This window comes from Lipomyces doorenjongii, assembly GCF_038497915.1.
Source record: "Lipomyces doorenjongii strain NRRL Y-27504 unplaced genomic scaffold V1508scaffold_3, whole genome shotgun sequence".
NCBI classification, from domain to species: domain Eukaryota; kingdom Fungi; phylum Ascomycota; class Lipomycetes; order Lipomycetales; family Lipomycetaceae; genus Lipomyces; species Lipomyces doorenjongii.
Window position 1 is genome coordinate 36638 of NW_027118070.1, and position 26320 is coordinate 62957.

Below are 26320 nucleotides of genomic sequence, written 5' to 3' on the forward strand. Positions count from 1 at the left end.
AGGAGCAAAGAATAAAATGCTACCTCGGACGGAGCCCCTGTGCACCGCGCCTCGTTCCGATCTCATCTAGAGCGGGTCTATTTGAGTTCAAAAATTTTCTCGGACCCGTTATTCCGCAATGGTTACTAATATTTATCCGGCAAGGCGCTAACTTAAACAGCCATGTACTGTATGACAGTTACAATCTTTTCCTTTTGTCTCGAGTATCAGTTCTCGGGCCAGCAACACGACGCACAACTCTGTTAGACTCAGGTATGTGAGCGACGCGCAAACTATTACTTCTACTTGTACAGTACTATTCTCTGTTTCAACATTACTATTCTCTGGTTCAACTTACCGGCTGTGGTAATATAATGGTTATAGTGAGCAATTCGCTATTATATAATAAGACTCTACAAGGTCCTTTACCGACACTAATCCGTGGGTTGTAGTCGAGAGTTTGCGCACAGTTCCAGGTTTCTAGGTGGTGGCTTTGTTTTCGACCAGACTTCAGCGACAATATTAGAACGGACGGTGGACGGCATTCCTCGTACACGTGAAATCAGATTCATCTACTGGCTATAGGTGGCAAATTCTACCGCCAATGTATTGGGTGGGCTAGAAACTCGGCACCAAGTTCCTAATATTGGCAGGTGCTGTGTTCATTGACAACTAGTGCTCTGCTGGGCCGGCTCTTTCAGCGATGCTTCCGCAGATCCCTTCGTCTGGAGTAGAGCTGATGGCTTTCACCGTCAGGAGGTCGAGCGCCTCCCTGCAGGGCATAGGAGTTTCTGCCTCACATGCCTCACTTATTTCACATCTTGCGACTTTGATACTCTTTGAGCGCAAGGCTGCTCTGGTGGATAACAGTAAGTGACAGGCAAGTCGTCAGCAGCAACTAACAGCGCTCTCAGGGCTGGCTGTTGTCCACCTAATTTGGACCCTCTGTATCTAAACCTAATATCAACCACACAAAACAGATGGAAGATGGCACCCTCAGACTTAGACGGGCACGCTTATTAGTGATCTCTCAAACTCAGATCCATGACTATGCAAAGTCGCTCGCCTGGAGAAATCGTTTATGATGGCGTGTCTGACATCGAGAGATGGGAAGCCACAGTCACTGTGAGGCAAACCACAATGCCGACGCTTATGGCTGACATAGTGATAAATATTATTAGTAAACTATTAATAAACAATTTATATCCCGTAGCTAATTTGGTGGCCGAAAGTGTGCGCTGCAAATGGTGTTTCCCAGTCCAATATATGTCTCGTGGGACGACGACTCTCGCTTATGGTGCCTGCCACAGAGGACAATAACTTAGACCGAGATCAGTCATAACCTCATCACATTACTTTCTCGGCAATTCCTGGTTGACAACTGCCATTACCACGATTTCGATACAAATATAGCCATGCTTAACTAATCTCCAATCTAAACAGCAGCAAAAATTAGCGAACGATGTCGTCGGCAGCGTTTGAGGGTATCGCAGCTCGGAATCTTGGCGCACTGCTACCGCTCGACGAGGAAACTTTGAAAGGAATAGTGCATTATGCAGCATCTTTATCGGGACCAGAAGAAGCTGCTGAGCATTTCAAGGTACGCAGTATTTCTAACGATATTTTACAGTTACGATAAAAGGTATTTACAGTAGAGATTAGGGACTTCTGGGTAATGAAGTTGCATCGCTTGATTTTATTCACGGATTTTGCTCTCGGCGATGGCCACCGAAAGCGAAGCAGCAAAGCTCTGGACCTGGATCAAATAACGGAAATACTCGTACTGTAACGAAGCGAGTGTCGGTTGGTGCGAAGAAGGTCTCGAACTCGAGTGGACTGGCGAAGCCTGCGCCACCTGCCACGAATACGCAGTCGCCGGATATTGGGCGTGGGTATATGAAAAAGGCGGATGGGGAGGAGTATTATGTTGGTGTAAAGTATATTGCACAAGTTGAATGAGCGGCTGGTTGGATCGCTGACTGATTTGTAGGAAGGATAAGGGCAAGAAGCGGCATCACGATCTAACTCCAGAACCCATGCCACAACAACCTCCTCAACAGGCATGGACTACAAGTTCAACGACGGAACCTCTACTGGAAACTACCACAGCGAAGGCGGCATCGATTGCGTCAGCAATCAACAGCAAAGAGTCAGTGATCACCCTCCCATCGCCGGCTTCATCGACGGCAACTCCGGTTCCGGCTTCCAGGTCACAATCACCGTCTGTCCAGACAGATGCACGTTGGTCTGCGCCACCACCTATTCTTGCAAAGAATCTGTCAATGGCATATACCTCCGAGAATGTAAATCAGGCGGAGATTGCGAAGAAGGAATATATTGCTGTCGCTTCGATCCCATTGGAGCCAGTTAAAGTCAGTACAGCTGCCGCTTCTTCGCCACAACCTGCAAAACCAGCGCCCCGGACCTCGTCTCTGTCGAAGAAGAAAGTAGAGGGGACCCTAACCTCCGACTTAGCAACAAAGAAAGCCGCGATGAAGCCAGATGTAAAGAGCGGAGTTGGTGCGGCCCTAGCCGAGAAAAATGGGCAAAAATCTATCAAGGTGCATTCGCTGCAGGAAGTTGAAGACGCTATCCAGATTTTGGAGTCGGAGTACACCGATACGCGTGACCGGCGGATATGCAATTGTCAAGGTATGCAGACCCTCTATTTTACTTTCAAAGAGTCACACGCTGACAGGAGGGTAGCACAACGACATCCACTACTCGAAGTAGCCCCAAACTGTTTAAATTGCGGCAAAATCATTTGCGTAAAAGAGGGCCTAGGACCATGTACTTCTTGTCATACTCCGCTGCTAACTAAGGAAGAGTACAGCGGGCTCGTAACCGAGCTCCGTCAGGAACGTGGACAACTCAAAAACGAAATTTACAATGAGCAGTCAAAAAAACTGACAACTGGCGGTAATACACGGCTCACGTATTCAGGCAGCGCGGGCGGACAACCGCTCACAACGGACCAAGCAATGTTACCGGGCTTGGATCGTGCGAACGATCAGCTCTCGAACTTATTATCATTCCAGGCAAACTCAGTGCAACGAACGAGAATTATTGATAATGCTAGCGATTTCGACTTACCTGGCTCTGGTAGTGATCGATGGTTGACGCCTGCCGAGCGGGCAATGCAGCTTCGCAAACAGCAAAGGACTCTTAAGCAGATGGAGGCTCTGGAAGCGAAGCGCAATGGTCGTGGTAAACGTGTTATCAGCATTGATCTGCGAGGGAACAAAGTCGTGGCGGAGGATCATTCAGAGACTGACTTCGACTCAGACGAGGTTGATGACATTGAGGAGATTGATACCAACTCGGCTCTCAAAGAACAAACTGGAGCAAAGATTGAGATGTGGAATCCCGACAAGGACAATGCGCGGTTTATTAGGCCATCGTATCCTGGCTTGAAGGAAACTGGGGCCGAAGGACAGGGCCATGCTGACGCGAATACAGACAAGGCAAGGACGAAGCAAGTTGATTCGGATGACGAGTCGATGGATATCGACAGTGATGATGCACAGCCTGCTGCTAAACTGGTTACGTCCTCAGCTAACCTACCAGCTGCTCTGAAGGATTACATCCAAATAATTAATACTGACTCGCTCCGCAGTCGCCCCGCTCGTGTTCAGGAGGAGTTCGAATACGACGATTTTGCCAGCACAAAATCGTTATTCGATGAAATCGGTATCACGGAGACTGTTGACGAGGAAACAACGGAAGCTATTGCTCAAGCTAATAAACGATTTCAGAATGGCATTCGCGACAGTAAATATGCGACAGATAGAGATGTCGAAACTCTCATTCGCCGAGCACAATACACTGAGAGCACGACGCGAAGGCCAGCACGAAGACGTGAGGTCTCAAAGGTTTCAGAATTTTTCTTGGATGCTGATGACAATTACCATGCCGACCCTGTCATGCCTACCGGACCATCCGGTCCGAGAGGTAGTTTTCGGGCTGGGCCGATTCGTGGCTATGGCGATGACGCTGATGTTTCGCGCTATCGCTCTTATGGACCGCCTGCCAGCTACAATGGTGGGTCTGAATATGTTGATGAGAGTGAGGAGGATCAGCGGATCGCAGGTCCGACTTCATCAACGATTGCGCCGGCGCAAAAGCCCAATTTGCCAGACCTCGAGAATTCTAGTGATGTTGGCGTTCCTGTTGCTATTAGCCGACCTACGTCGACAGACAAAGGAAAAGCTAGAGCTCCGACCCATGCTATAGATTCTGAGAGCGAAAGCGACGATGATATACGTGACAGAGAAGATATACTTGAAAAGTATAACCAGTTTAAACCCAAGGGTAGCAGTAACTACGTCAATCCCTACGTCGCGCCACGCTCGCCCTCGATCTCGTCAACTAGTGATCGCGGGGAAGATTACATTGACGATGCCGACGATAACCCAACTGTTGAGGATGACGGAATTGAATTCATTGATGAGCAGGCCGGTGTGAACCGTGATGACCAAGATGACGACGAGCCATATGGTGGACATGTTGGTGTTGTTGGAAATGATGAGTTACCTGATGATCCAGATCATTACTTGAATCAATTTGGATTTCCCGCAGGAGGACGCAAGGTGAAGCGATGGGGACATGCAAAGCTGAAAGCGTATGTTTCGACGCCGATAGAATCTGATGGCGAAGTCGCAGAGGGGAGCAATGCGTCGTATCCAGCGCAGAATGAAGCATACTGGAATGCGATGAAGAAAGCTGAAGCTGCATGGGCACCTGTTCCTAGTACGAACATACGCGACGATTGGACTAAAGGTTCTACGAAGTCTGCAAAGAGTGTCGGTGACGATTTAATGGACTTTTCCTAATTTGTTAGCATGTACGATAGGTGGATTGCTGGAAAATGTGTATTTGACATTCTAATTATTATTGCTCATCACAGAGTGGTAACTATAACTGCACTCTGCCGGGACCTTGTTCCCAATCCTGTCTCAAAAATGAAGGCCGCCTACCTAGCCCTTCACTTAAACCGCACACTTCATCAAATTGACCAACGTTTTCGCCTTTTTGGTCTACAAGTTTGACAAATTTATCCAGCGGGCAGATACCGCCATCAGTGGTCTCCGACTGGCATCCAGGAACCGGTACAACGCCGTCGTTGACAAGAATTCGCACCCCAATTCTTCGTGCACCGATATTTGATACGCACGATACCCTTTCGAAGACAATACGACCTCCCATTGGAACGACGGACGACAGCTTCCAATTGCGATTATCTTGCACATGCGTAGGTGGCAGCGGTTCAATCTCCGGAAATAAGCCCAAAGTACCGACTAACGGGACAATATCACCGTCATGTGCACTGTAAAAAGATAGTTAACAATCCACAACCAAACTTACCCAAATCAATACATGTATCGCAACAACTCACAAAGAGAAAAATAATTTCCCGGCTTTTTCCGGTCCTAGTTCTAAAACTTCGCGAGTCGCGTTTAAATACAGAAAGCCCATAACCGCGCTATATGGCGTTCCCGGTCCTGACCTATAGTAATGTAATAGATCGCGAGCATATGCGAACTCCTCCCATTCACGCTGCGTAAAGATACCGCACCACGGACTTTCTTCATTTCCTGTGGCTAAAATTTCAAACCCACATAGTTCTTGCATGTACCACAAGTCAGACACGCTGAAATCATAATCAAATTGGAGACGCAGGCGATCCGCGACGCGGGAGAGGTAGACTGACTTGAACTGTTCTGAAAGAACATGTCCTCTACTTCTTCCCCTTTCCGGATCCTGTCGGTACCGAAGGCACGCCTTGACTGGCGTGAGCGTATCAGCCCCTCTTTGAGGCGCTATATCGGGGATGATAACATGCCGCACATTTGCAAACAGCTCATCCTCCTTAAAGAACCCGAGAGCGAAATTTTCAGCCGTGCGTAGCACCCGTGAGCACGAACATGAAAATATCGAGAATGTCTTGTTCTCTGTTTTGTCAACGCAATCAACTAGATGATCATAGCGCTCACGCAGTTTCACTCCGCTATTGTATGCCTGCCGGACTCCCGCATATTTACCTTCTCGAGTAAGTTCCTCCAAATCTATACTCCTCCCATCCTCATCCACTTCGAAAAACTCCTCCCAAGAATTCAGAAAAGGTAACACAGTCGCCCCAGACGCTTTCAGTTTCGTAATCAGAGACTTCATTTTGATACCAACCGACCGCGTCGGATAGCGCTCAGCGTGCCGACTTAGCATATGGACTTGATCCACTACGCATTGTGATGGGAGAGTCGAGATTGTCGAGGTTTGATGCCTAATCCAGGGACTGTAGCCGCCCAAGTGGTAGAATATGTGCCAATCTTGTAAAACAGCTTGCAGCCTTAATGGATCCGATGCGGACGGAAGAGATGAAACAGCCCCAAAGTAGTACGCCAGCAAGCCCGATGATATGACGACCAGGATAAGTAATAGACGAGGCATTGCTAGCTGCATATGCAAAAATGCCGTACCTGGCTTAACTGCCACTACACTATGTTCGATGGCATTGGGAATGGTGTCGCTTCCATCGGTAGAAGAGGTGCTTTCATTGTCATTATTAAGGTGCAGTAGTAAGACCCGCGAACGTTGTTAGATGGGACCTGCGCAGGTCCAATTTATCTGACCCAGCTGTAGGGAGACGCAGCATAACGACCCTTATTCCAACTACTTATGGATGCAGGAGCCGTGGTTTGGGTTTCAGGGTTTACTTCGCTCTGCGCCGCTTCCAGTGCTTGCTGTGGATGACAATTCTCTCCCGAAAGCAGATTCGGAGAGAGCTTTGCCGGATCTCAAACGGTTCTTGTCCGTCTTGTACGTAGGTGCTTCCGACGCAAACGCTTTCAGGAGGTCATCCATTACAGGGTCCCGCATATCGTAAAGTGTCTCAGTGTGCCGTACGAGACCTTGATGCATTTCATGCCTAAGGCGCGGGATGGCGAAATTGCGCTGGGAATTTGTTTGAGGGATGAAGATATGGAGAGGTTAATTGCCGATGAGGAGTTTGCAAAGTATGGGACCAATATTGGGTGAAAGATAGCCCACAAGAATAGTGAGAGGATGATAAGAGCCGTGGCAATGTGGAATTGTGATGGCAAGGGCGAGGATTGTTCCCACATGCGAGATCGATTCGATAAGGTCAGCCAAGGACATAGGCACAGTGATGTCAGCGTACATAACACTATTTTTTTCAAAAAGATGCGACCTGCATCACATTTATCATATATCTAACCAATCTCGAGAGCTATCTCCGCTCCCGCATAGAGCAGCATCTGCACCACCTTCTCATGACCTCCGCATGATGCCGTCTGCTGAACCGTCCGGAGAAGCAGAGGAGAGTTACGAGTCGTCGAGCCTCGGCCGCCGACGTCTCATCAATACTGCATAACATCCGCTCATATGTCTCGTCCTTCGTCACGCACCGGATGCTGAAATACAAAAAAATAAATTAAATCTAATTATGGGTGAGATCTTGCGACATGCCAGTATAGTCTAATACTAACTAAATTCTTAAGTAACTTAATTATTCGGATTGAGACGGAACGGCGCATATGATAAAGCCGATATTGAAAAAAGTTGTGAACAAGTTACGCTCCTGGCTGTAAAGATGCAGGTCTTCTTTCAGCGGTGCGTAAGGTGTGTCGTATTTCACAACCTCGCAACCACAAACCACAAACCACAAACCACAAACCACAAACCACAAACCACAAACCACAAGCCAATAACCAATAACCACTTAACTACTTCACTAGTCACTTGCCGCTCGCTACTTTCTTCCAACCCTTATTCGCAGCTGCAAACGCATCATTTTCAACAGAGCGGAAGCTAATAGGCGATATAACACCATGGAAGCCAGCATGGCACCTATATAGGCACTTCTCTTCACTACATATCCGTATGATTCCAACAGCGCCTCTCCAGTGGGAAAGGGGCATTCGCCGTTGGCAAGACGAAGGGAGTCATCACAGCCGAAATTTAGGCCAGCGAATCCATAATTTACGATGACCGCTATTCGTTACTGTCAGTATTTCAGCAATGATCAGGAAAAGGTGGTAACATACATGTGGTATATTTCAATGGATTCAGATAATTTATGCCCCTAAGAAATCCAGGCATATGCATAGAGAACAGGCCATTCATCAGTGTACCAATACTTAGCACGACTGAAGTCATGGTTGTCGCCAAACCTGAATGTTTAAATATCGTGTTGAAGGCAATTCCGATTGACTCTCCACAATTCACGACAACGAAGGCAGCCAATGCGGTGAAAAAGAAGGTCTCGACCGTGCGGTTAAGACCTGTGACCATGACGACAAATGCAGCGAAGACGAGGCCGTTAATAATTTCCAGCGGCATCTCAAACAATGAGTAGGATGTCAAAAATGGGAGGATTCCGTACACACCATCATCGTGCTCTCGGTAGAATATATCACGTTCGTCAGGGTATACTGCAATGTTGTTCAACATGCCGATAAAGTACAAGGCGCTGCACTGCTGGATGATACCAAGACGGTCGATAGCACCATAATAATCGTCCTTCAGTGGCGAGTAGAATAGTGCTAGAATTGCCCCAAATCCTACAACTTGGCCAAACCGCGCACCGACGATAGTAGGGCGTCTAATCATATTTAAGTAACCGCGCCTCATCAATATTGGCATTGTGCGAAAGAAAGACGCCGGGTCACGTCGGAGAGACCCCAACTCAGCAGGTAGCAGTATTTCGCCCCTTGAAATCACTGATTTCTCCGACCGCGATTTCTCCTCAAACTGCTCCAGCAAATTATTGACTCTTCGACGAGTGAGTTCCTCGCCCAATTGGTCTTGGAGATTGACCGACACCAAATCCAGAATATGGTCGGCAGGATTCGTGAGCGGGGGGCAAGCGTATCCACGATCAGCGAAATACTTCAGAACATCTTCCTTTCCGGGGCCAGTATATGCAGCACGACCACCTTTAGCCAGCAACAAGATATTTCCAAAGAACGAAAACAAGTCCGATCGCGGTTGGTGAATGGTGCACACTACAGTACGCCCCTCTTCGGCAAGACCTTTTAGTACTGTTAAGATCGAAGCGGCAGTGAAACTGTCAAGACCTGACGTAGGCTCATCGAGAAGCAGGACTTTAGGGTCATTGAGCAGTTGGACACTGATTGATACGCGGCGCTTCTCACCACCTGAAATGCCTTTGACAAGCTCACTTCCAATCGGCGTGTCAGCGCAGTCCTTCAGACCCATCTTTAATATAACCTCTTCAACACGTGCGCGCATCTGGTCCTTGGAGAGATGCGGAGGAAGCCGAAGTTCTGCCGCAAACTGCAATGTTTCGCGAACTGTGAGGGCTGGAAGCAGACTATCATCATCTTGTGTGACATATGAGCAAATTGACTTCAGAACAGAAGGAGACGGATTTTGACCACCAAAAGACACCGATCCAGAGGAATAATAATGCGAAAATGCAGATGAATGCAATCTAAGAGCTATATAATTCAACAATGAACTCTTGCCTGAGCCGGATGGGCCAAGAATCGCGTTTATTTTTCCCGGTTCGAAATGGGCGGTAATACCGCGAAGGATATCAATCCGACGTGTCGTGAAATATATATTTCGTTTTTCGATTCCAAGTTTTAAGTCGTTGATGTCAATGCTGACTGGCCGGTGCTTTTCCCGTGGCTCGGATCCACCGTCAATGCCCACCGGCACAGGCTTCGAGTCGTCTAGTTTTCGCTTCGATGTGGCAACTGAGACATCTATCGGTTTGTACGTCAATACCAGACCGGCAATAAAGTATGATGCGACGGCAAGGCAGAAAATGGCAACGAGTGGGACCGCAATCCAATGCTGTGGAAACCCTAACGACGACAGCTGATATGAACCTGTATATTGAATGCATTCGGGATTCGACTCTCCACCATACGGGCAGTCTCCGAAGTATCCCGTAAATTGGTTTGAGGCAAGGGCGCCGAAGCCATAATACTGACAAACAGTCAGAATTCATGGTAACTATACTTCACAGGAATACACTCACCACGTATGCTATCCATTTGAGCCATCGTACATACACTGGCATTGTGCTTGACTGATTGAAATATCCACAAGCCATAGACTGGACAGTATACACCATGTTCGCAATCAATGATGACTGTGCATAGTCTCTGGATAGCGCAGCACACATGGTAGCAGCACATACAGACACCCAGTGTTGCAATAACACATTAAGGAAATAGATGAAAAAATTGTGCGCGGATGTTCTAAGGCCGATCATATAGTATGAAATAGCAGCAAACAACATCGGACAGATCACGTCCTCGGTTGCCAGCCGTGCGAGCCGACGTGAAACGAGGAAACCTGCAACGCCTACCATGCCGTCTTTTAATTCTCTGTCAAAGACTTTCATATCCTACAATTCGTCAGTACCAGTTAACACGTTGACGATTGGCACATACTATAGCACATAGTCTAAAAGTCTCATACATCAGGATCAGGTAGCCTTGCATAGCATTCGCAGTATAGAGAGCACCCATCACCGACCGAATACCCAACAAACTATCATCCAGGTTATAGAATATACAGCCACACATAATACCCATGAAAATCGCTTCAAGAATACCAGCAACTAATCCTAGTGCATCTCTATATGTGACTTTGAATGTTCGTGTCGTCAATACAATGACTTCTCGCCATATAGGTGCACGTTGGTCTGTAAGTGACGGTGGCTCCACTGCGAAGGGTACCGACTCAAATGTTTGTTCTTTTCGCCAGACTGCTACTAACGCTCTGATTCTGTCACCTGATTCTTCTTCGAGCTTCAGAGAACGGGTGTCATATGCCGCGATGTCGATCAAATAATCTGCTGGGTTCATGTGTTCTGGGACCGTGTAGCCAAGACGTGAGAAATATGCCATCGATTCCTTAACTTGCCCGGAATACAATGGTTGGCCTTGTGAAAGTATTGTTATTGAGTCAAATAAGAAGAAAATATCTGATCGAGGTTGATGGATAGATGTAATTATGGTTCGTCCTCTTCGTGACAATTTCTGCAACGTCTTGATCAGTAATTGCGCTGAATAAGCATCAAGGCCAGTCGTCGGCTCGTCAAGGAACAGGACTGAAGGGTTGGATAATAATTGAATTCCGATACTTAGTCGTCGCTTTTCACCACCAGAAAGACCTTTGTGCTCGTTGTCTCCAACGATTGTGTTCGCGCAGTCCTTCAGACCCAATTCAAGAATAACTTCTTCGACTAGTTGCCGTCGCTCTTGTTTTGTGGTAGATGACGGTAACCGCAGATCCGCGGAATATATTAACGTTTCTCGACATGTAAGCGAGGGTAGGAGAATATCTTGTTGCAGAACATATGCGTGCCGAGTCTTGTGAATGTTGCGGTGGCCGTTAAATGTGACGGATCCATTAATATGAAGATTAGGAGATTTCATTCTGTTCGCCATTACATTCAGCAATGAAGTCTAGGGCCTATTAGCGCTCATTTCCACTATCTCTGAACACAACTAATTACTTTTCCTGATCCGCTGCCACCAATGATGGCCATGAGGGACCCTGACCCGACATTGACAGATATATCATCCAGGATCTTCTTCTCCACTCGACTCGATGCATTGGGACCATTATCCTGGTTCAACTTACTCCTAATTCCAAGTACGCTTAATACAGAGGGCGGCGTTATTGTTACAGTCAAACCCCTCACGGAAATGTCAACGGCTTCTACTTCATTGAAGGACAGCTTGGGGCCACATTGCTCTATCGTCGTGCTTGCCACAACGTTGGGCAACTTGAAAGTGGATGAGGAGACCACGTCATACTCTGTATCATCGGCACTAGGACGATATGGGTTCTTCTTTTCTAATACATCCATTGTGGCTTCGTTACGTACGAGCGTCGTAGAAAGTCACTTGCGATGGCAATAAATGTTTATTATGTAAAAGACCATTCAATACCAACATAGAATTATGATCCTCTGGGGCAATTGCTTGTCATCAATCGTGATGCGAACCGATATAACTCGGTGATGATGTAATGTGACGTACGTGCAGAGTCTCCTTTTGGTGGTCACTTCCGGGATGGTCCTTAGCAGTTGTGAAGCCGCGCTTCGTTGACGACTGTAATCTTTGCTTTACTCGGTTCCTGTCACTAGCCGAATCGACACCGCACGTGAAACCCTATTTTCATATTGGGGAGGCAGGGATCACAACCTTATACCCACGGTTTTTTAATTGTAGGAACTAAAATTGTAGATGTCGAACCACCATATATTCACCTAATCAGTTTAAGCAGTTTACTAGTTAACTGTTCAGAACTGCTCAACGATGTGTATCTGACATTTTATGGTTTTGGACTAGCCGTATCTGCAACGCGCGGGAGGGAGTAGGAACAGTACCGCTTAATCCGGTTTAGGGTTTTGGCCAGCGTACCCAACCTCCAAATGTTGGTGTTTACCATAGTTAAGGTAGTCAGTACCCACCAAAATAGTACCAGCGATCACGTTCGAATTTTTTTATCGAACAAAATAAAATAAGCGACAATTTTGAGATGATACTCTTACAAATAGTTCGATATATATTTCGAGTTGATAGATGATGATGTGGTGCTGTGGATAGAAATTATTGAAAATCGGTGGTACTTTTTTCTTCTTGGGTGGATGCACCATAGTCAAATACCCGTCGCCACACTACTTTCACTGCCGATGAGGTGTTGCGGTGTGACTGGGAAAGACGCGAACAGCCTACACGCACACATCCATATTATGATCTATGTTGATACCATCAAAATCGGTACTGACAAACTCGCATTAAATCGACACATTTGCGAGAAGCTTGCGTTTCGGGGTATAGTATATTTGTCGGCGGCCCGGATTCCGAAGCTTGCGTCGACGATTGCATGGACATTCTTTCGTGATGTCGGTCGGTATAATAGTGCTGTAACGCGTGCGGCCACCCAAACAAGAATAAACCTTGTAACTCGCCACGAAACCCTCGTTATAAGCAACAATGTGCACCCATCGACAACATGATGGATGGCATTAACAACGGACGCAACATCCTCGACTTTATAATTCGCCGAACCGAACCTCTGCTATATCTGTTGTCCTGTGTCAATTGAGCTTCAATTTAAATTTTGCGGCAATAAACAGAGACCGGGAACAGCGGATAAGTTTGACTCCGGATTAAAAATGTCTGCGCCGTTGTACGTGTCTTCGTACACGTCACCCACAGAGATCCAATTTATCAACAATCTTACTTCGCCACCTACGGTTTTGCATATTTCGAAGCCAACTGGTGAAATTACTGTTGCAAAAAGTAAGTGTTTCAATATGGCATGCCATGTCATGTGTCGTGGCACACAGAAACCAGTTGTATAGCACGCAGCTGACAAAGTAATCAGATGAAGGCGATACCGACCAATATGCCACGTTCGGGCAATCAGTCCCTGGTATTCTCGGCATCATGCGTTTACGGATTGGGAAATATGTCATTGTTATCACGAAGAGCGAGAAGATTGGCCTTATTAAGGGACATGTCGTGTACAAAATGACGGATTTCGAGTTCATTTCGTTACGCGATGGGGCTATGAGGGATAAGGACGAGTTGACGTATTTATCTTTGCTGAAGCAACATATCAAGACTGGACCTATGTATTTTTCGTATACTTGGGATCTCACGAATAGTATGCAACGGCAACGAGGCAGACAGGATGGGTCTATTTGGAAGAGAGTAAAATACACCTGTTGAACTACATTATAAGTTGCTACATTTGCTGACGTCACTGAACAGGCCGACGAACGATTCTTTTGGAATAGATTCGCCCAAAGTGAATTGATCGAATATTCCAAGACCAATTCCGATGCCGACCAGTTTATTCTGCCGGTCATATTTGGATGTAAGTGCTATATCGCTGAGGTGTGAGTAAAGTCTAACGCACACTTTGTAGACGTCAACCTCACGAAAACTTCAATTAACAATGTGCCGCTTACATTCGGCTTAATATCTCGTCGCAGTCGCTTCCGGGCTGGTACCCGATACTTCAGCCGTGGTATTGACCAGCAAGGCAACGTATCCAATTTCAATGAGACAGAACAACTTATCGTTCTTGAGACGCAGGGTCAGGAGACCTATAGTTTTGTTCAGACGCGTGGAAGCGTTCCGGTATATTGGGCAGAGATTAATAATCTGAGATACAAGCCAAAATTGAGGATTTTTGATACTGCTGTACGTATACCTAGAGTCTTTATGCAAATTATTGGAACGCTGATCAATGTAGTTTGAGACCGCAAGGGTGCATTTTGATCAACAGAAGAGCATTTACGGCACGAACTACTGTGTTAACCTTGTTAACCAGAAGGGCCACGAGCTACCGGTCAAATCAGCATACGAGACGACTATTAAGCTATTAAATGATCCAGAAGTTATTTATCTGTACTTCGACTTCCATCACGAATGCCGCGGTATGAAATGGCACCGTGTACAGGTGCTGATTGACCGATTAGTTGAGATCGGCGCAGATAAGATGGACTGGTTCCAGTCGGTGGATGACCCTGAGAAACTAGTCTCTGTGCCGAAGAAACTTCAGAATGGTATCGTTAGAACAAATTGTATGGATTGTCTTGATCGTACGAACGTTGTGCAGAGTATGCTGGCTGGTTGGACGCTGCAGAAGATCTTGGTCGACGCGAAGGTTACACCGTTTGGTGGTCGTTGGGAGGACGATGCGGAGTTTGAACTACTATTTAGAAACGGTATATGCGGTATTCTATGTTAGATAAAGCCGGGATGCTGAGACCTTTTTTTAGTTTGGGCTGATAATGCGGATGCTATTTCCAACGCATATTCCGGTACCGGCGCTTTGAAGACTGATTTCACGAGGTATGGATGCTGTATTTTATGACCAATTCGGTGCTAATAGTTTCTAGAACCGGCAGGCGAACGAAGAAAGGTGCATTAAACGATCTGGCGAACTCCGTCGAGCGCTATGCCCGAAACAACTTCTTCGACGGGCCAAGGCAAGACGCATACGACCTTTTCCTGGGAAATCACCACCCCTACGAAGTTTCCGATCCGCCGTTCAGAGATCATAGACCCCTCCTTATCCAATCTGTAAGCCATTGCTGTATAAATTTATAGCACCTCTTCGTTCTAACATTCTGTAGATGCCATTCATTTCGTATGGGGCAGTGTTAATGATTGGAGCAGCCCTCTTTTTACCACGCGCAAATGATGCGAAGCTTTCGATTCGCCTGTTTATTGGCATATGGCTCGTCCTCTTAGGATATTCTCTATATTTCATTTCCAAGCACGGTTTGGCGTACGTGAATTGGCCACGTCTCGTGCCGTTGGATTACGTTAGCGAACAGGAAGTCGTTCATCCTGGGACTGGCACAATCAAAGGATGGGTTATGTCCGAGAAGAGCAAGATTGAAAGCAAGATCCGTGGTCTTGAAGAGGGCAAGAAGCGTACTGAGTAGAATGTAGACTGGAAACTTAGAGACTAGAGAGTAGACTGTAGACGATTTATAGGGGAATTGTTGTGATGCGAACGTTCAAAAAATAGAAAATGCTTAAGTGTATTATAAATTTTTGTCTGTTTGTTGATTGTCGGTCAAACAATGATTATTTGCATTTATTTAATATATGAACAAGTAATCTTGGCATCATGGTTTCTCGTCGAATTACAATCAAAGTACAACGAAAAGATTGAAATACTATAGAAATCGAGGCGAGGATAACATTGGCACAAGTGTTGTGGTCGCGAAGGTTTGCAGTTTTAGTAGTCAAGCGCTGCATACGCATAAAAACGGCGATGAAATCGCATTCGCAGCAAAAGTCCAATAAATCACAATATTTAGTCCATTTGAAGTCGTGCCTTCCTAGCTCCGAGTCCTTTCCAAACTATGCTCACCCGCTGGCGTCCAAAATCGTTGTCGCAACGCAAATTTTTCGTTGCAAATAACCTAAACCGCAGACAGGGTCAGGGCTAGAAATATGCCCTTACCCTCAAAAGAGCCAGTATTACATGTCGCGAGCGGACATGTCCGCAAAGTAATAATAATACTGGCTCTTTTGCTCGGGGATTGCCAAACTGGTTAAGGCGTCAAGCTGTAATGGTTTCCATACACGCTAACCTGAAAATGGCGTGTTCGAGTCATCTCCGGAGAGTACTTTTTGCAACTGATTCTGATAGATTTATTTATTTGCAAATACAGTACTGGTAAGAATTGTAGTCGTTTTGGCCGTCCGTTTGGAGTGAACAGGCAAAATGAAACCGCGTGAACCACTCCAAGGAGCCAAGCCCCTGCATAACTGCCAAATACACTGACCATCCGAACTCCCAAGCGTAGAATTTTTCCCAGCTAATATCCTTTTTTTCTCCCGTGGACAATTTTTTCCCACATTCACTCAGATTTGTCAACACAGTTCGCGGTAGACGAGATGAGGATCAAAAAGAAGCATCAAGCCGGCGCGGCGAAGAATTTTATCACCCGTACACAGGCGGTGAAGAAACTCCAACTTTCTCTGGCAGATTTTCGGTACGTTATGTCTATGTTAGTGACTTCCAGGAAAAGGTCGCATATTGACACTATATAGACGCATTTGCATATTCAAAGGCATCTACCCCCGCGCCCCCCGCAGTGCGAAAAAAGCGAACAAAGGCTCGACCGCGCCAACGACATTCTACTACACCAAGGACATCCAATATCTTCTCCACGAGCCTGTCATCCAAAAATTCCGAGACCATAAGATTTTCGCCCGCAAGCTCTCACGGGCTTTAGGTAGAGGCGATGTATCTGATGCCAAGCGCTTGGACGAGAATAGACCACGGTATAGACTGGATTTGATCGTGAAGGAGCGGTATCCTACGTTTTTGGACGCTGTCCGGGATTTAGATGATGCTTTGAGCATGTTATTCCTCTTCGCCGCCATGCCGGCGTCGGATAAAGTCTCAGCACGAGTAACAGAGGACGCCGAGAAACTTTGCAACCAGTGGATGGCATACGTTGCCCGTGAACGACTTCTGCGGAAAGTGTTTGTCAGTATTAAAGGTGTTTATTACGAGGCCGAGGTCAAAGGGCAGGAAGTGGTATGGCTTGTGCCGTTTAAGTTTCCGCAAAATATCCCTACCGATATTGACTTTCGGATCATGTTGACATTTTTGGAATTCTACACGACTTTGTTACAGTTTGTGTTGTACAGACTTTATGCGGATGCCGGGATCGTGTATCCGCCTAAAATCGATGCTGCCAAGGTACAAGGTGTCGGTGGGATTTCAGCATACGTGATGGAGGGCAAGCGCGAGAAGGAGTCATTGCTGCAGACCAGCACCACCAAGAAAGCCATTACCGAGTCGGAAATGGCGTCTCGCGCACAGACCATCTCCACTGTTCTCAACAAGATCACTGACCACGCAGCTGGCGACACTATCGCAACGCTGGCCGACGACGACGACGAGGAAGAAGTGACCGAGACACTTGACAAGTTCACAGCATTACCGAGCACAGACACCGTCATCAGCGACATCATCCCGCAACCTGACGAAACGTCGCCCGAAGAGATAGTCAAGACCCTTTTCTCGCCCTTCACGTTCTACGTCGGCCGCGAAGTACCCCTCGAGATCGTCGAGTTCACAATCCTTTCTCTAGGCGGCGCCGTGGTCTCCGAGTCCGTACTCGACGGGTACCTCCACGTCGACACTGACGCTCTACCCGACGCTGAGGAGGTCGACTTTGATGCACGGCAACGCGAAGTCGATGCCTTGCTTAAGAAGGTGACACATCAGATTTGTGACAGACCGGCATTGGCCAGTAGGGTGCCAGGACGGATATATGTGCAGCCGCAATGGGTTTTTGATTCTCTGAATAGAGGACGGTTGGTGCCTGTTGATGAGTACGCGGTCGGGGCTACGTTACCGCCACATTTGAGTCCTTGGGGTGATGGGGCTGGCTATGATCCTGAAGACATCGGCAAGGAAGAGGAAGGAGAAGAGAGTGAGGAGGAGGAGGATGAGGAGGTGGAGGGTGATGAGGAGGCGGAGGGTGATGAGGAGGAGATAGAGGTTGATGAGGAAGAAGAGGACGAAGAAGACGAAGAAGACGAAGCCTTGCAGCATCAACGCGAACTCGAGTCCGAGGCTAAAGGAATAATATATTCGTCCACAGCCTCCAAGAAACGCAAGCGTGCGGACAAAAAGCCCAAGAAATCTGCGGAAGAGAAACAGGCTGAGGAGGAGAAAGAGTTGCGGAAAATCATGATGACGAATAAGCAGAAGAAATTGTACAACCAGATGCAATACGGTATTCAGAAGAAGGAGACTCGGAGAGAGACGCTGAAGACTAAGAGACGTAAGCTTGAGAAGAACAAGCAGAATAAGAAGAGGGTTTTGTAAGTTTGAGGAGTAGTTATGTACGCAAGAAATTCATCGCGGTTGCAACTAAACTGCCTGCCATATAGAAAGAGTCCATTACAAGGACAGTCGTATTTGGAAAGCTCAAATAAAACCATTAATACTTTACTGCTCTAATATTACAAGTCGTATCAATGCATGTTCCAATAATCAGACGCTAAGAAATTAGACCTTCGGCTCAGTTTCAGCAGCAGGGGCGGCCGTATGCTCCATATGCTCGACCTCTTTCGTCTTGCCATCTTTGGCAAGATCTCTGTTGGCAGCTAGTTCAGTCACATCAGCATTAGCTGTCTTCCAAGGCTTGATGTGCTCGGACCAAATAATATCGATTTCCTCCAACGTCTTGCCCTTTGTCTCCGGAAACATCAAAAACACGTGAATCGCCATAGCGATGCAGAATACCGCGAAAATTAAGTACGTCTTCCACTGAATGTTCTGGAACGCCGGGGGGACAAAAAACGCGAGAGCAAAATTGAAAATCCAGTTCCACGCGCCGCAGAAACCGTTTCCAATAGCACGTTGCTTGAGCGGGAAGATTTCGGACACATAGATCCAGATGCCGGGACCCCACGTGGTGGCGAAGGTGGCGACGAAGAGGTAGTTGCATGCGATGATGGCCTTTGCGGCTGGTTTGTCGGGAACAAACCAGCGAATGTTTGGATTGTTGCCCACACTCGGGACCCAATGGCCGTGGGCGGCCATAAGACCGGAGACGGCAAAGAGCCAGACGGCCATGATGCAGGCGCCGTAGATGAGGAGTGGGCGGCGGCCCCAGCTGTCGATGAAGATCAAGGCGGGGACGGTCATAACCACGTTGATGACGTACTGGATTGACGAGGAGACTAGGGCGGTATTGCCTTGGTAGCCAGCCATTAGGAATGTGTAGACGACATAGTACATCATGACGTTCATGCCGGTCAGCTGCTGCCAAATCTGGCCGGACACGCCGACGAACGTGCGGATTCTCGAGCCCTTGGCGAACAGGTCGAAGATCGTGACGTCTTCAGAGAGTTTGTCGATTCTGATGGCCTCGCGGAGTTCCTGGATCTCGAGTTGAACGTCGGGATTCTCAATGTCGCCCTTGCCTTGGACATGGGTAATGATCTCGATGGCCTCGTCCCATCTATCTCGAGCCGCAAGCCATCTGGGAGATTCAGGGAACACAATGAGTGTGAGGAGGAGAAGAAGGCCTGGGATCATTTGAATGCCCCAGGCAAGACGGAACGACTTCGGACCGTCCAAAAACGTGCAACCGTATGAGATGTAAAACATAATCCTACACAATAGTTAGAATAAAACACATACGAAAGACGAAAATGGCGAGGCACATACATGATACCCCAGGTGACAGCCCACTGGAAGAGACCGACGAGACGCCCACGAATTTGCTTGGGGCTGAGCTCGGCGATGTAGACGGGGACCTGACTGGAACAAATACCTATGGCGAGACCAGCTACCAGACGACCGCAAATGAGCTGCGCAACATTTTGGACAGAGCACTGGATGGCGGCGCCGATCATCCATATAATAGCACCAAGCTGAATAGTGTATTTTCTATTCATTAGCTGTTAGCACCGGTCGTTTTCAGCAATAAGCGGAGATTTTACCGTCCGAGTTTGTCGGAAACAAAACCAGCACAGAGTGACCCCAGGAACGAGCCACCGGCCATGGCAGCAGTGATACCGCCCTGTTTTGTGGATCCAGGATAGTTGAAGAACTGGCGGTAGCTAGCATTGTCGACGAATGCCGAGACAGACGAGATATCGAATCCAAACAGCATACCACCGATGGTCGCGGACAGCGCCACGAGGTAGGGATTGTAGATCCTCAGAGCGCGCATTATTAATAGGTAGTTAGTAGTTAAGTGGCAAGTGGATATAGACGAAAACAAAGACCAGCAGCCCAACAGCGGAAAGGAGTAGCTTTAAATCCTAGAACATCGACCGCGGGCCAGTGAAACAGGAGCGCCGCCACCCCGGGCGGGGAGAGGTACACAAGAGTATACAGTAATACAATACAGTTTCATGTCTCCAAATAGCCGGTGCAGAATTCTGTACAGGAACGTATGACAGCGGTCCCGCGGATCGAGTTGCAGTCGACGGAGAGGAATCTCCGAAGGCGAGATCATGATGTCACGGGTCATCGGTCACCGGGTCCGGAGTGGGAAATGAACTTCTCCACATGCGCTTTTTTCGCCCTTCGTTGGTAGGTATATTCGCAGCTAATATGGTTAGATCTCCGCCCCGGCCACACCGCCTGGAGCACCCCACAATATCGCATGATAGGAAGATTGCGATGGGTGAGAGTGGCCGTGGCCTGCGGACACCCGAGAAACCTCAGCCACAGCGCAAAATCGTAAATCCGCGTCCTCACGAGATCGTCTCGGGTCTGACGAAAGCCGTCCGGCGTGGCCTGTTGGGCGGCTGCAAGGACCGCGGAGCCCGCTGATCCCGTCGCGAGCTCATCGGGGATAGGGTTGCCTCTCACCAGATCGGAGATGCGCTTGCGCTTAATATTGGTTTCGCCACGCCACCCCCGTCCCGAATTAGCCTGCCGCCAATGTCCACCGTTATTCTCTCTTCGCAGTCCGCACATGTTCCAGAGCGATTGCGTTTCGTAGAAGAAATTGCGGGGTTCGAATGCAGTCCACAGCCGACCGTTGTTCGGAGTAATCGGAAGGCCGTTTTCTGATCGAGCCGCGCATCTCGGAGGAAGTGCTGCCTAGTACTGGTACCGCCGGAAAAAACCAGGCGTTATTAACCTTGAACTACGGATTAATTGGATATAATCCGATTAGAGGATGAGAACTCGTGATGGAAATGCTGTGTATGGGCACAATAAGGCATTGCTTTTTCCGTTCGTGAGGCCACGTTTGCGCTTGCGTTAACTTACTAAAGGCGTCTGCCGTCGTAAGCCGTACCCGGACTTTTTTCCGGATTCTCTAATTTGAATTAGATTCAGCGGGGCCCCGGTACACTAGCGCGAAGTGCGGAGACGCGGAGGCTTCAGGTACATATGATACCTTACTCAAGTTAGTACAGGCAAATTAGGAAGCAGAGGATGCAGTGGATGCAGTTGATGAGGATACAGAAGAATCGGGCGACGAAAGTTCTTAAGAGTTCAGAGTCATCTGAGAGATCGTTGACAGAGATTAGAACTGGTTCTGGGGAGCTCGCAGTACTCATAATGACGGAAAGCACCAAGGCACAGCACAGAGAAGAATGTCGGTCGAATGTTATTATCTTCGGCCTGAAAGTAAAGTTAGAAGATGGATATGGAATGGTGGTGCCAGTAAGATCGATATGACAATTACTGTTTAATTGACGCGTGACAGCGCTAGCAGAAGATTTATTGGTTACCGCACAAGTGGGGATAGGGTATCTACGAACATTTCTAACCATCAATCCTACTATGGGCATAATCTTACCAACTTCTCAGAGCCTTGTCTTATGGCGAACAGATACACTGAATACACTAAATCCACGTACACTGGACCTTTATGTAGTGGATTAGTCAGAAAGTTCTGGTGTAGATTATTTAGTTTAGTGTAATACACCAAGGTATCAACTCGTGTGAGTCGCTTAGTTGCTTGGCTGATTCTCCACCTTGGCAAGCAGCCTTGTACAAAGCATCTGCTAGTAATCGTGAGAAGTAAATATTCGGATTTAGATTGCGAACGTTCTTTATTAAGGGACATTCATCAACAGCTGTGCCTCTATCTGGATTTGAGAACAGTTTCGGTTCGAGATATGGATACACCCAGCCGACCTTGATCTATTCACAGCCGCAGCATCCACACTCACAGTACTCTGCTGGAGTATTGAGCAACGGCTCAGCATCAGACGCGTAACGCGTAGACGCGTCGGATCTCAAGTTATATCGCAACAGCTATTATCCGTCGACCCGTACATGATACATATGGCTTCTAGGGTATTGTCGGGACTGCACCGCAGTATTACTTATTATCGTTCACAGAGTGTGGCAGTACAAAATGGTACCAATTTATATCTTGCCGAAGATAAATCTACCCCCCCGCCCCCCCCCCCGGTTACTAAAGCTACACCCCTTCCTTTTAGGCGTAGTGTCCAAAAGAGGCATAGTGCATTGAAGGTCCAGGAATCTCCCAGCAATATTATTACTGCTGGCTGAATCAGACCCGGTTGCCCTACCAGATGGGTTTCAGCGCCTGCCTGCCTCGTAGTTGCACAGCCATCCCTCGCTTCAGCAAAATTATAATCTGTCGTATTCACATTGACCCCTTCTAATAATAATTCAAATAACGATGATCTCCAAATGCATAACTGTATTCATTATTGATATTACTATTGCACTTCTATTATTTGCAGTGCGTTTTGCCATTGCTAGCGACAGATGCGAGTATATAGGTCCGAATTAGAAACTTCTCAACTTATCCCGGAAGGACTCTGGTATTATATGGTGCGCGCGCTGGTAGCGCGGACAACGCCTTGGTATCTGATAAGTATCTGATCAATGCTTGTATAACACAACTACGGTGGGCATTTTACGAATTCCACATCTATATATAAGAGAGGTTGGAAGGACTGCAATATAAATTGTCGGGCATATGCTGGGTGTAGTACACTGCACGCTGTCGGCGGTTCGATTAAGAATGTGGCAGAGTCAACTGTGGGGACTTTCATAAATGCAGAAATAACCAACCCTTTCAGCGGAGGCAGAGGTATAGCCCACGGTCTATATGCCATACTTTAGATGCTGGCAACATATGTACGTCATGGGCTACGTATGACTCCAGTAGTTTGAAGAATGGCGAATCAGCAGATATGGCAGGATTTGCTGGTAACTGCGTAAAGAATGGTATGAGTGCCAAGTTCAGAGGCACGGACAGCAATGGTGGTTTAATATTTGTGCATGTCAGCGGCCGTAGCACGGGATGCGGCCAGAATGTATGTTGATAATTTGGCTTTTAATGTATGTGTTAATAATTCTTTTTGACTTGATTGATTTCTTAGTGTAAATTGCATGTGTGGTATGAGTTGTGGATCAAATGGAGCAATATCGACTTTGTGGGAGTAGCCTCAAGCGATGCGCAGAGTTATAATCGGAACTTGTGACACTTTATGAAAGGTCTTATTTAACGAAGGCAGTTGAGACACTTTATCACAGGTCTTATTTTACGAAGCGTACATGTCAGTCTTGTCCAACTACTGATTGGAAAAAAGATAGAGGATCAATTCAGCGAGAATCCACAGTGCGAACTCATCAGCCCTTGCCATATTGACAAATTCGGACATGGACTTCTCCATAAATTCGTGAACGACGTGTCCTAGTGCGAAGGCTTATACCGTGTACCATGTTCAAATCCGACTTCCACTACGTTCATATACCGTCATGAAACGATTCTCAGACTGTCTGAAACTGATGTCAGAAATGGAAGACGCCATGGGGGGACATACCATTCAAATTGCAAAAGGAAAAATTTGGAAAATCCAACTACAAACATAAAATTGTAACACAAGCGCATATTAGAGGCGTCTTTACAAGGCAGCATGCATTTGTCAAGTAGTTCAACAAATACAACATTGGTAACGCCATCGGGAAAGAACATCTCAGATCCAGCTGTATGGCTGGACACAATACATGCAGTCAAGACGTCGCACTGTTGGTGTGACGATCAAGGGGTGTTCGTACTATATGCTACGCCAGTGGGATGGCTTGTAACAATATATTTTAGAATACCAACTATGAGGACTGGGCGAGGGACCAGCGTGTTCTTATGTGCATTCATGCGTCCCCGTCCGAGCCTCTTCGTTAACTTCTGCAAACGTAGTCAGAGGACCTAAAATACTCGGACTCGTCATATTCATTGGGCATACTTACTCGCAATTGCAGCTGTAACAAGTAACCTAGCTTATAAATCTGATTCAGCATTTTTATCGGACTACTGACGCTTTACAGCGTATTTATTATAGACTTCGATTTCAAGTAACATAATTCTAGAATGTACTTCGTAAATTTTCAAACTAAAACTTTTGGTACGCCAGTCTCGCATGTAATTCAGCACAAACCACTCCATCTACTTCTTCAATACTGCAGCCCAGTTAGCTCCCACCATCACACCGAATCTCTAGTACCTCAATAGATATAACTTACTAGTAACAACATCCTCATCCCTCAACACGTGCGAGAGACCAACATACTGCGGCTGATGTTTCACACTCGAACCATACACCACCGCCGTCCGAAACTCGTCTACTAAGCTCTTGTGAATGGCTTTGCAAAAATGCTCGACCGTACAGTGGCCATCTCTCAACACAATCGGCTGCTCGTAATCTGGTGGCTGGCCCTTGGGTTTTGTGTATACGCGCACTAGATCGAGTTTTTCCCACCTTATTTGTTTAGTATCTGCTAGTAGAATGTGTAGATCGTACTTACATCATCTCTAGAAGTTCGTCGACATTCCAGCCCTGTAACTGTTAGCAAAGGTAACGGCGCAATTAGATCATATACGTACGTGCTCAGACGAAATAGGAACAGCATTCGGAATCCTATAAAGCAGGTCCAATTCTAATTCTATTAGCCAATATTCACATCTCGTGTTGGAACTTGAATAAACTCACCCTGAATTGAGATCGAATCAATCTTATTCAACGCGTAAATAACAGGGATGTACCTGCGATTCTGTGCCTCAAGAACATCAATCAAATCATCAACCGTAGCGTCACACCGAATTGACACGTCCGCTGACGAAATCCTATATTCCGACATCACGGCCTTAATTTCACCATGATCAATGTGCGTAAGAGGCACCGTGTTTGTGATGTTTAATCCACCTTTATCTTTCTTCTTGATCAGAATGTTTGGTGGTGTTTTGTTGATCCGGATACCGAACCCTTCGAGTTCTGCTTCGATGACTTTTTTGTCCGTAAGTGGTTTCAGGACGTCGAGAACTATAAAGATCAAGCTGCACGTGCGAGCGACCGCAATGACTTGGCGACCACGGCCTTTACCGTCTTTCGCACCTTCGATAATACCAGGGAGATCCAGAATCTGTGTTCGACGTTAGGTACAATCTATAATGGCAACGTTCACGACCTACCTGAATCTTGGCGCCGCGATACATAATGATACCAGGTACAGTCGTCAACGTCGTGAACTCATACGCTAATGTCGTCAGCTGCTGACCAGCACAATATCCATAGATTAAAAACACGCACCTGCAGCTTCACTATGCGTTCCCGTAAGTCGGCTCATAAGCGTACTACTGCAGTCAGCCAAATCTCATCGCTACTCCTCGCGTTTCATCTAACGCACCTTTTCCCAACACTAGGAAATCCGATGAATCCGACGGACGCAACACCGGTTCTCGCGACATCAAAGCCAGCTGCATGTATTAGTCGCTGATTCCATCATTAATTGTCAATAGACTAACCACCGCCGCCACCGCCGCTGCTTGTAGGTGTCAATAACTCTCGTTTTAATTTCGCTGTCCTTGTTAGCCCGATTGGATAACCAATAAAAAAAGTCAATATCCCAATCAGAATAGACTTACCTAGTTTAGCTTTTAACTGTCCCAAATGAAAACTTGTAGCCTTGTTTTTTTGAGTCCTGGACATCTCCAGCTCGATCTACACATAATTCAATTACCAATGCCGTCCACAAAGATACAATTTAAATTCGGTTGACAATGAGTGGGTATTACCTCTTTGATCTAGATCGTCGTCTCGTTAGCAATACTCTTTACAAGTCTCAAATCTTCGAAGAATGTATCGATCGTACCTTCTCCACCGTTGTCGACATCTTGTCTCGCTAGTCACAAAACCTAATGATACTTAACTATCAAAATCACCAAAAAGAGCCTTCAAAGGTGAATAGATCCTCAGGATAGCCACGAATATCTTTTGCACGTCTCTCCAGAATACAAACACAAGATTGAAGACCTTCGACAAATATC

General features: G+C 46.9%; 7 protein-coding genes across 7 annotated transcripts; 3 read left to right on the forward strand and 4 right to left on the reverse strand.

Moving 5' to 3' along the window:
* Window positions 1–1226: 1226 nt before the first annotated feature.
* Window positions 1227–4900, forward strand: V1508DRAFT_409071 (uncharacterized protein). Its single transcript, XM_066939105.1, has 4 exons — window positions 1227–1579; window positions 1642–1916; window positions 1970–2631; window positions 2686–4900. Exons 1-4 carry the CDS (start codon window positions 1442–1444, stop codon window positions 4809–4811), a joined length of 3201 nt encoding a protein of 1066 aa, XP_066798491.1. The 5' UTR covers window positions 1227–1441; the 3' UTR covers window positions 4812–4900.
* Window positions 4853–6755, reverse strand: V1508DRAFT_146258 (histidine phosphatase superfamily). The gene is made up of 2 exons (XM_066936030.1): window positions 5375–6755; window positions 4853–5305 (listed from the first exon to the last, which is right to left on the reverse strand). The coding sequence occupies exons 1-2, from the start codon at window positions 6436–6438 to the stop codon at window positions 4894–4896; spliced, it is 1476 nt and encodes a 491-aa protein (XP_066798492.1). The 5' UTR covers window positions 6439–6755; the 3' UTR covers window positions 4853–4893.
* Window positions 6756–7641: 886 nt separating this feature from the next.
* V1508DRAFT_409078 (P-loop containing nucleoside triphosphate hydrolase protein) lies at window positions 7642–12261 on the reverse strand. Its single transcript, XM_066939106.1, has 5 exons — window positions 11495–12261; window positions 10425–11444; window positions 10007–10378; window positions 8043–9954; window positions 7642–7989 (listed from the first exon to the last, which is right to left on the reverse strand). The coding sequence occupies exons 1-5, from the start codon at window positions 11849–11851 to the stop codon at window positions 7748–7750; spliced, it is 3903 nt and encodes a 1300-aa protein (XP_066798493.1). The 5' UTR covers window positions 11852–12261; the 3' UTR covers window positions 7642–7747.
* A 686-nt stretch (window positions 12262–12947) lies between these two features.
* On the forward strand, window positions 12948–15638 carry V1508DRAFT_453351 (SacI homology domain-containing protein). The gene is made up of 8 exons (XM_066942541.1): window positions 12948–13292; window positions 13378–13706; window positions 13767–13872; window positions 13924–14201; window positions 14254–14728; window positions 14783–14855; window positions 14903–15086; window positions 15140–15638. The coding sequence occupies exons 1-8, from the start codon at window positions 13166–13168 to the stop codon at window positions 15452–15454; spliced, it is 1887 nt and encodes a 628-aa protein (XP_066798494.1). The 5' UTR covers window positions 12948–13165; the 3' UTR covers window positions 15455–15638.
* A 729-nt stretch (window positions 15639–16367) lies between these two features.
* Window positions 16368–18558, forward strand: V1508DRAFT_459266 (Pescadillo N-terminus-domain-containing protein). The gene is made up of 2 exons (XM_066942741.1): window positions 16368–16516; window positions 16575–18558. The coding sequence occupies exons 1-2, from the start codon at window positions 16419–16421 to the stop codon at window positions 18367–18369; spliced, it is 1893 nt and encodes a 630-aa protein (XP_066798495.1). The 5' UTR covers window positions 16368–16418; the 3' UTR covers window positions 18370–18558.
* On the reverse strand, window positions 18461–20376 carry V1508DRAFT_147180 (general substrate transporter). The gene is made up of 3 exons (XM_066936031.1): window positions 19995–20376; window positions 19720–19941; window positions 18461–19663 (listed from the first exon to the last, which is right to left on the reverse strand). The coding sequence occupies exons 1-3, from the start codon at window positions 20225–20227 to the stop codon at window positions 18553–18555; spliced, it is 1566 nt and encodes a 521-aa protein (XP_066798496.1). The 5' UTR covers window positions 20228–20376; the 3' UTR covers window positions 18461–18552.
* Window positions 20377–24442: 4066 nt separating this feature from the next.
* Window positions 24443–26166, reverse strand: V1508DRAFT_394749 (P-loop containing nucleoside triphosphate hydrolase protein; the record flags this gene model as incomplete). Its single annotated transcript, XM_066938017.1, has 12 exons — window positions 24443–24456; window positions 24520–24755; window positions 24802–24833; window positions 24881–24933; window positions 24987–25416; window positions 25466–25530; window positions 25584–25627; window positions 25681–25750; window positions 25799–25852; window positions 25919–25994; window positions 26069–26077; window positions 26146–26166. The coding sequence occupies 12 exons, from the start codon at window positions 26164–26166 to the stop codon at window positions 24443–24445; spliced, it is 1104 nt and encodes a 367-aa protein (XP_066798497.1).
* Between the last annotated feature and the right edge of the window lie 154 nt (window positions 26167–26320).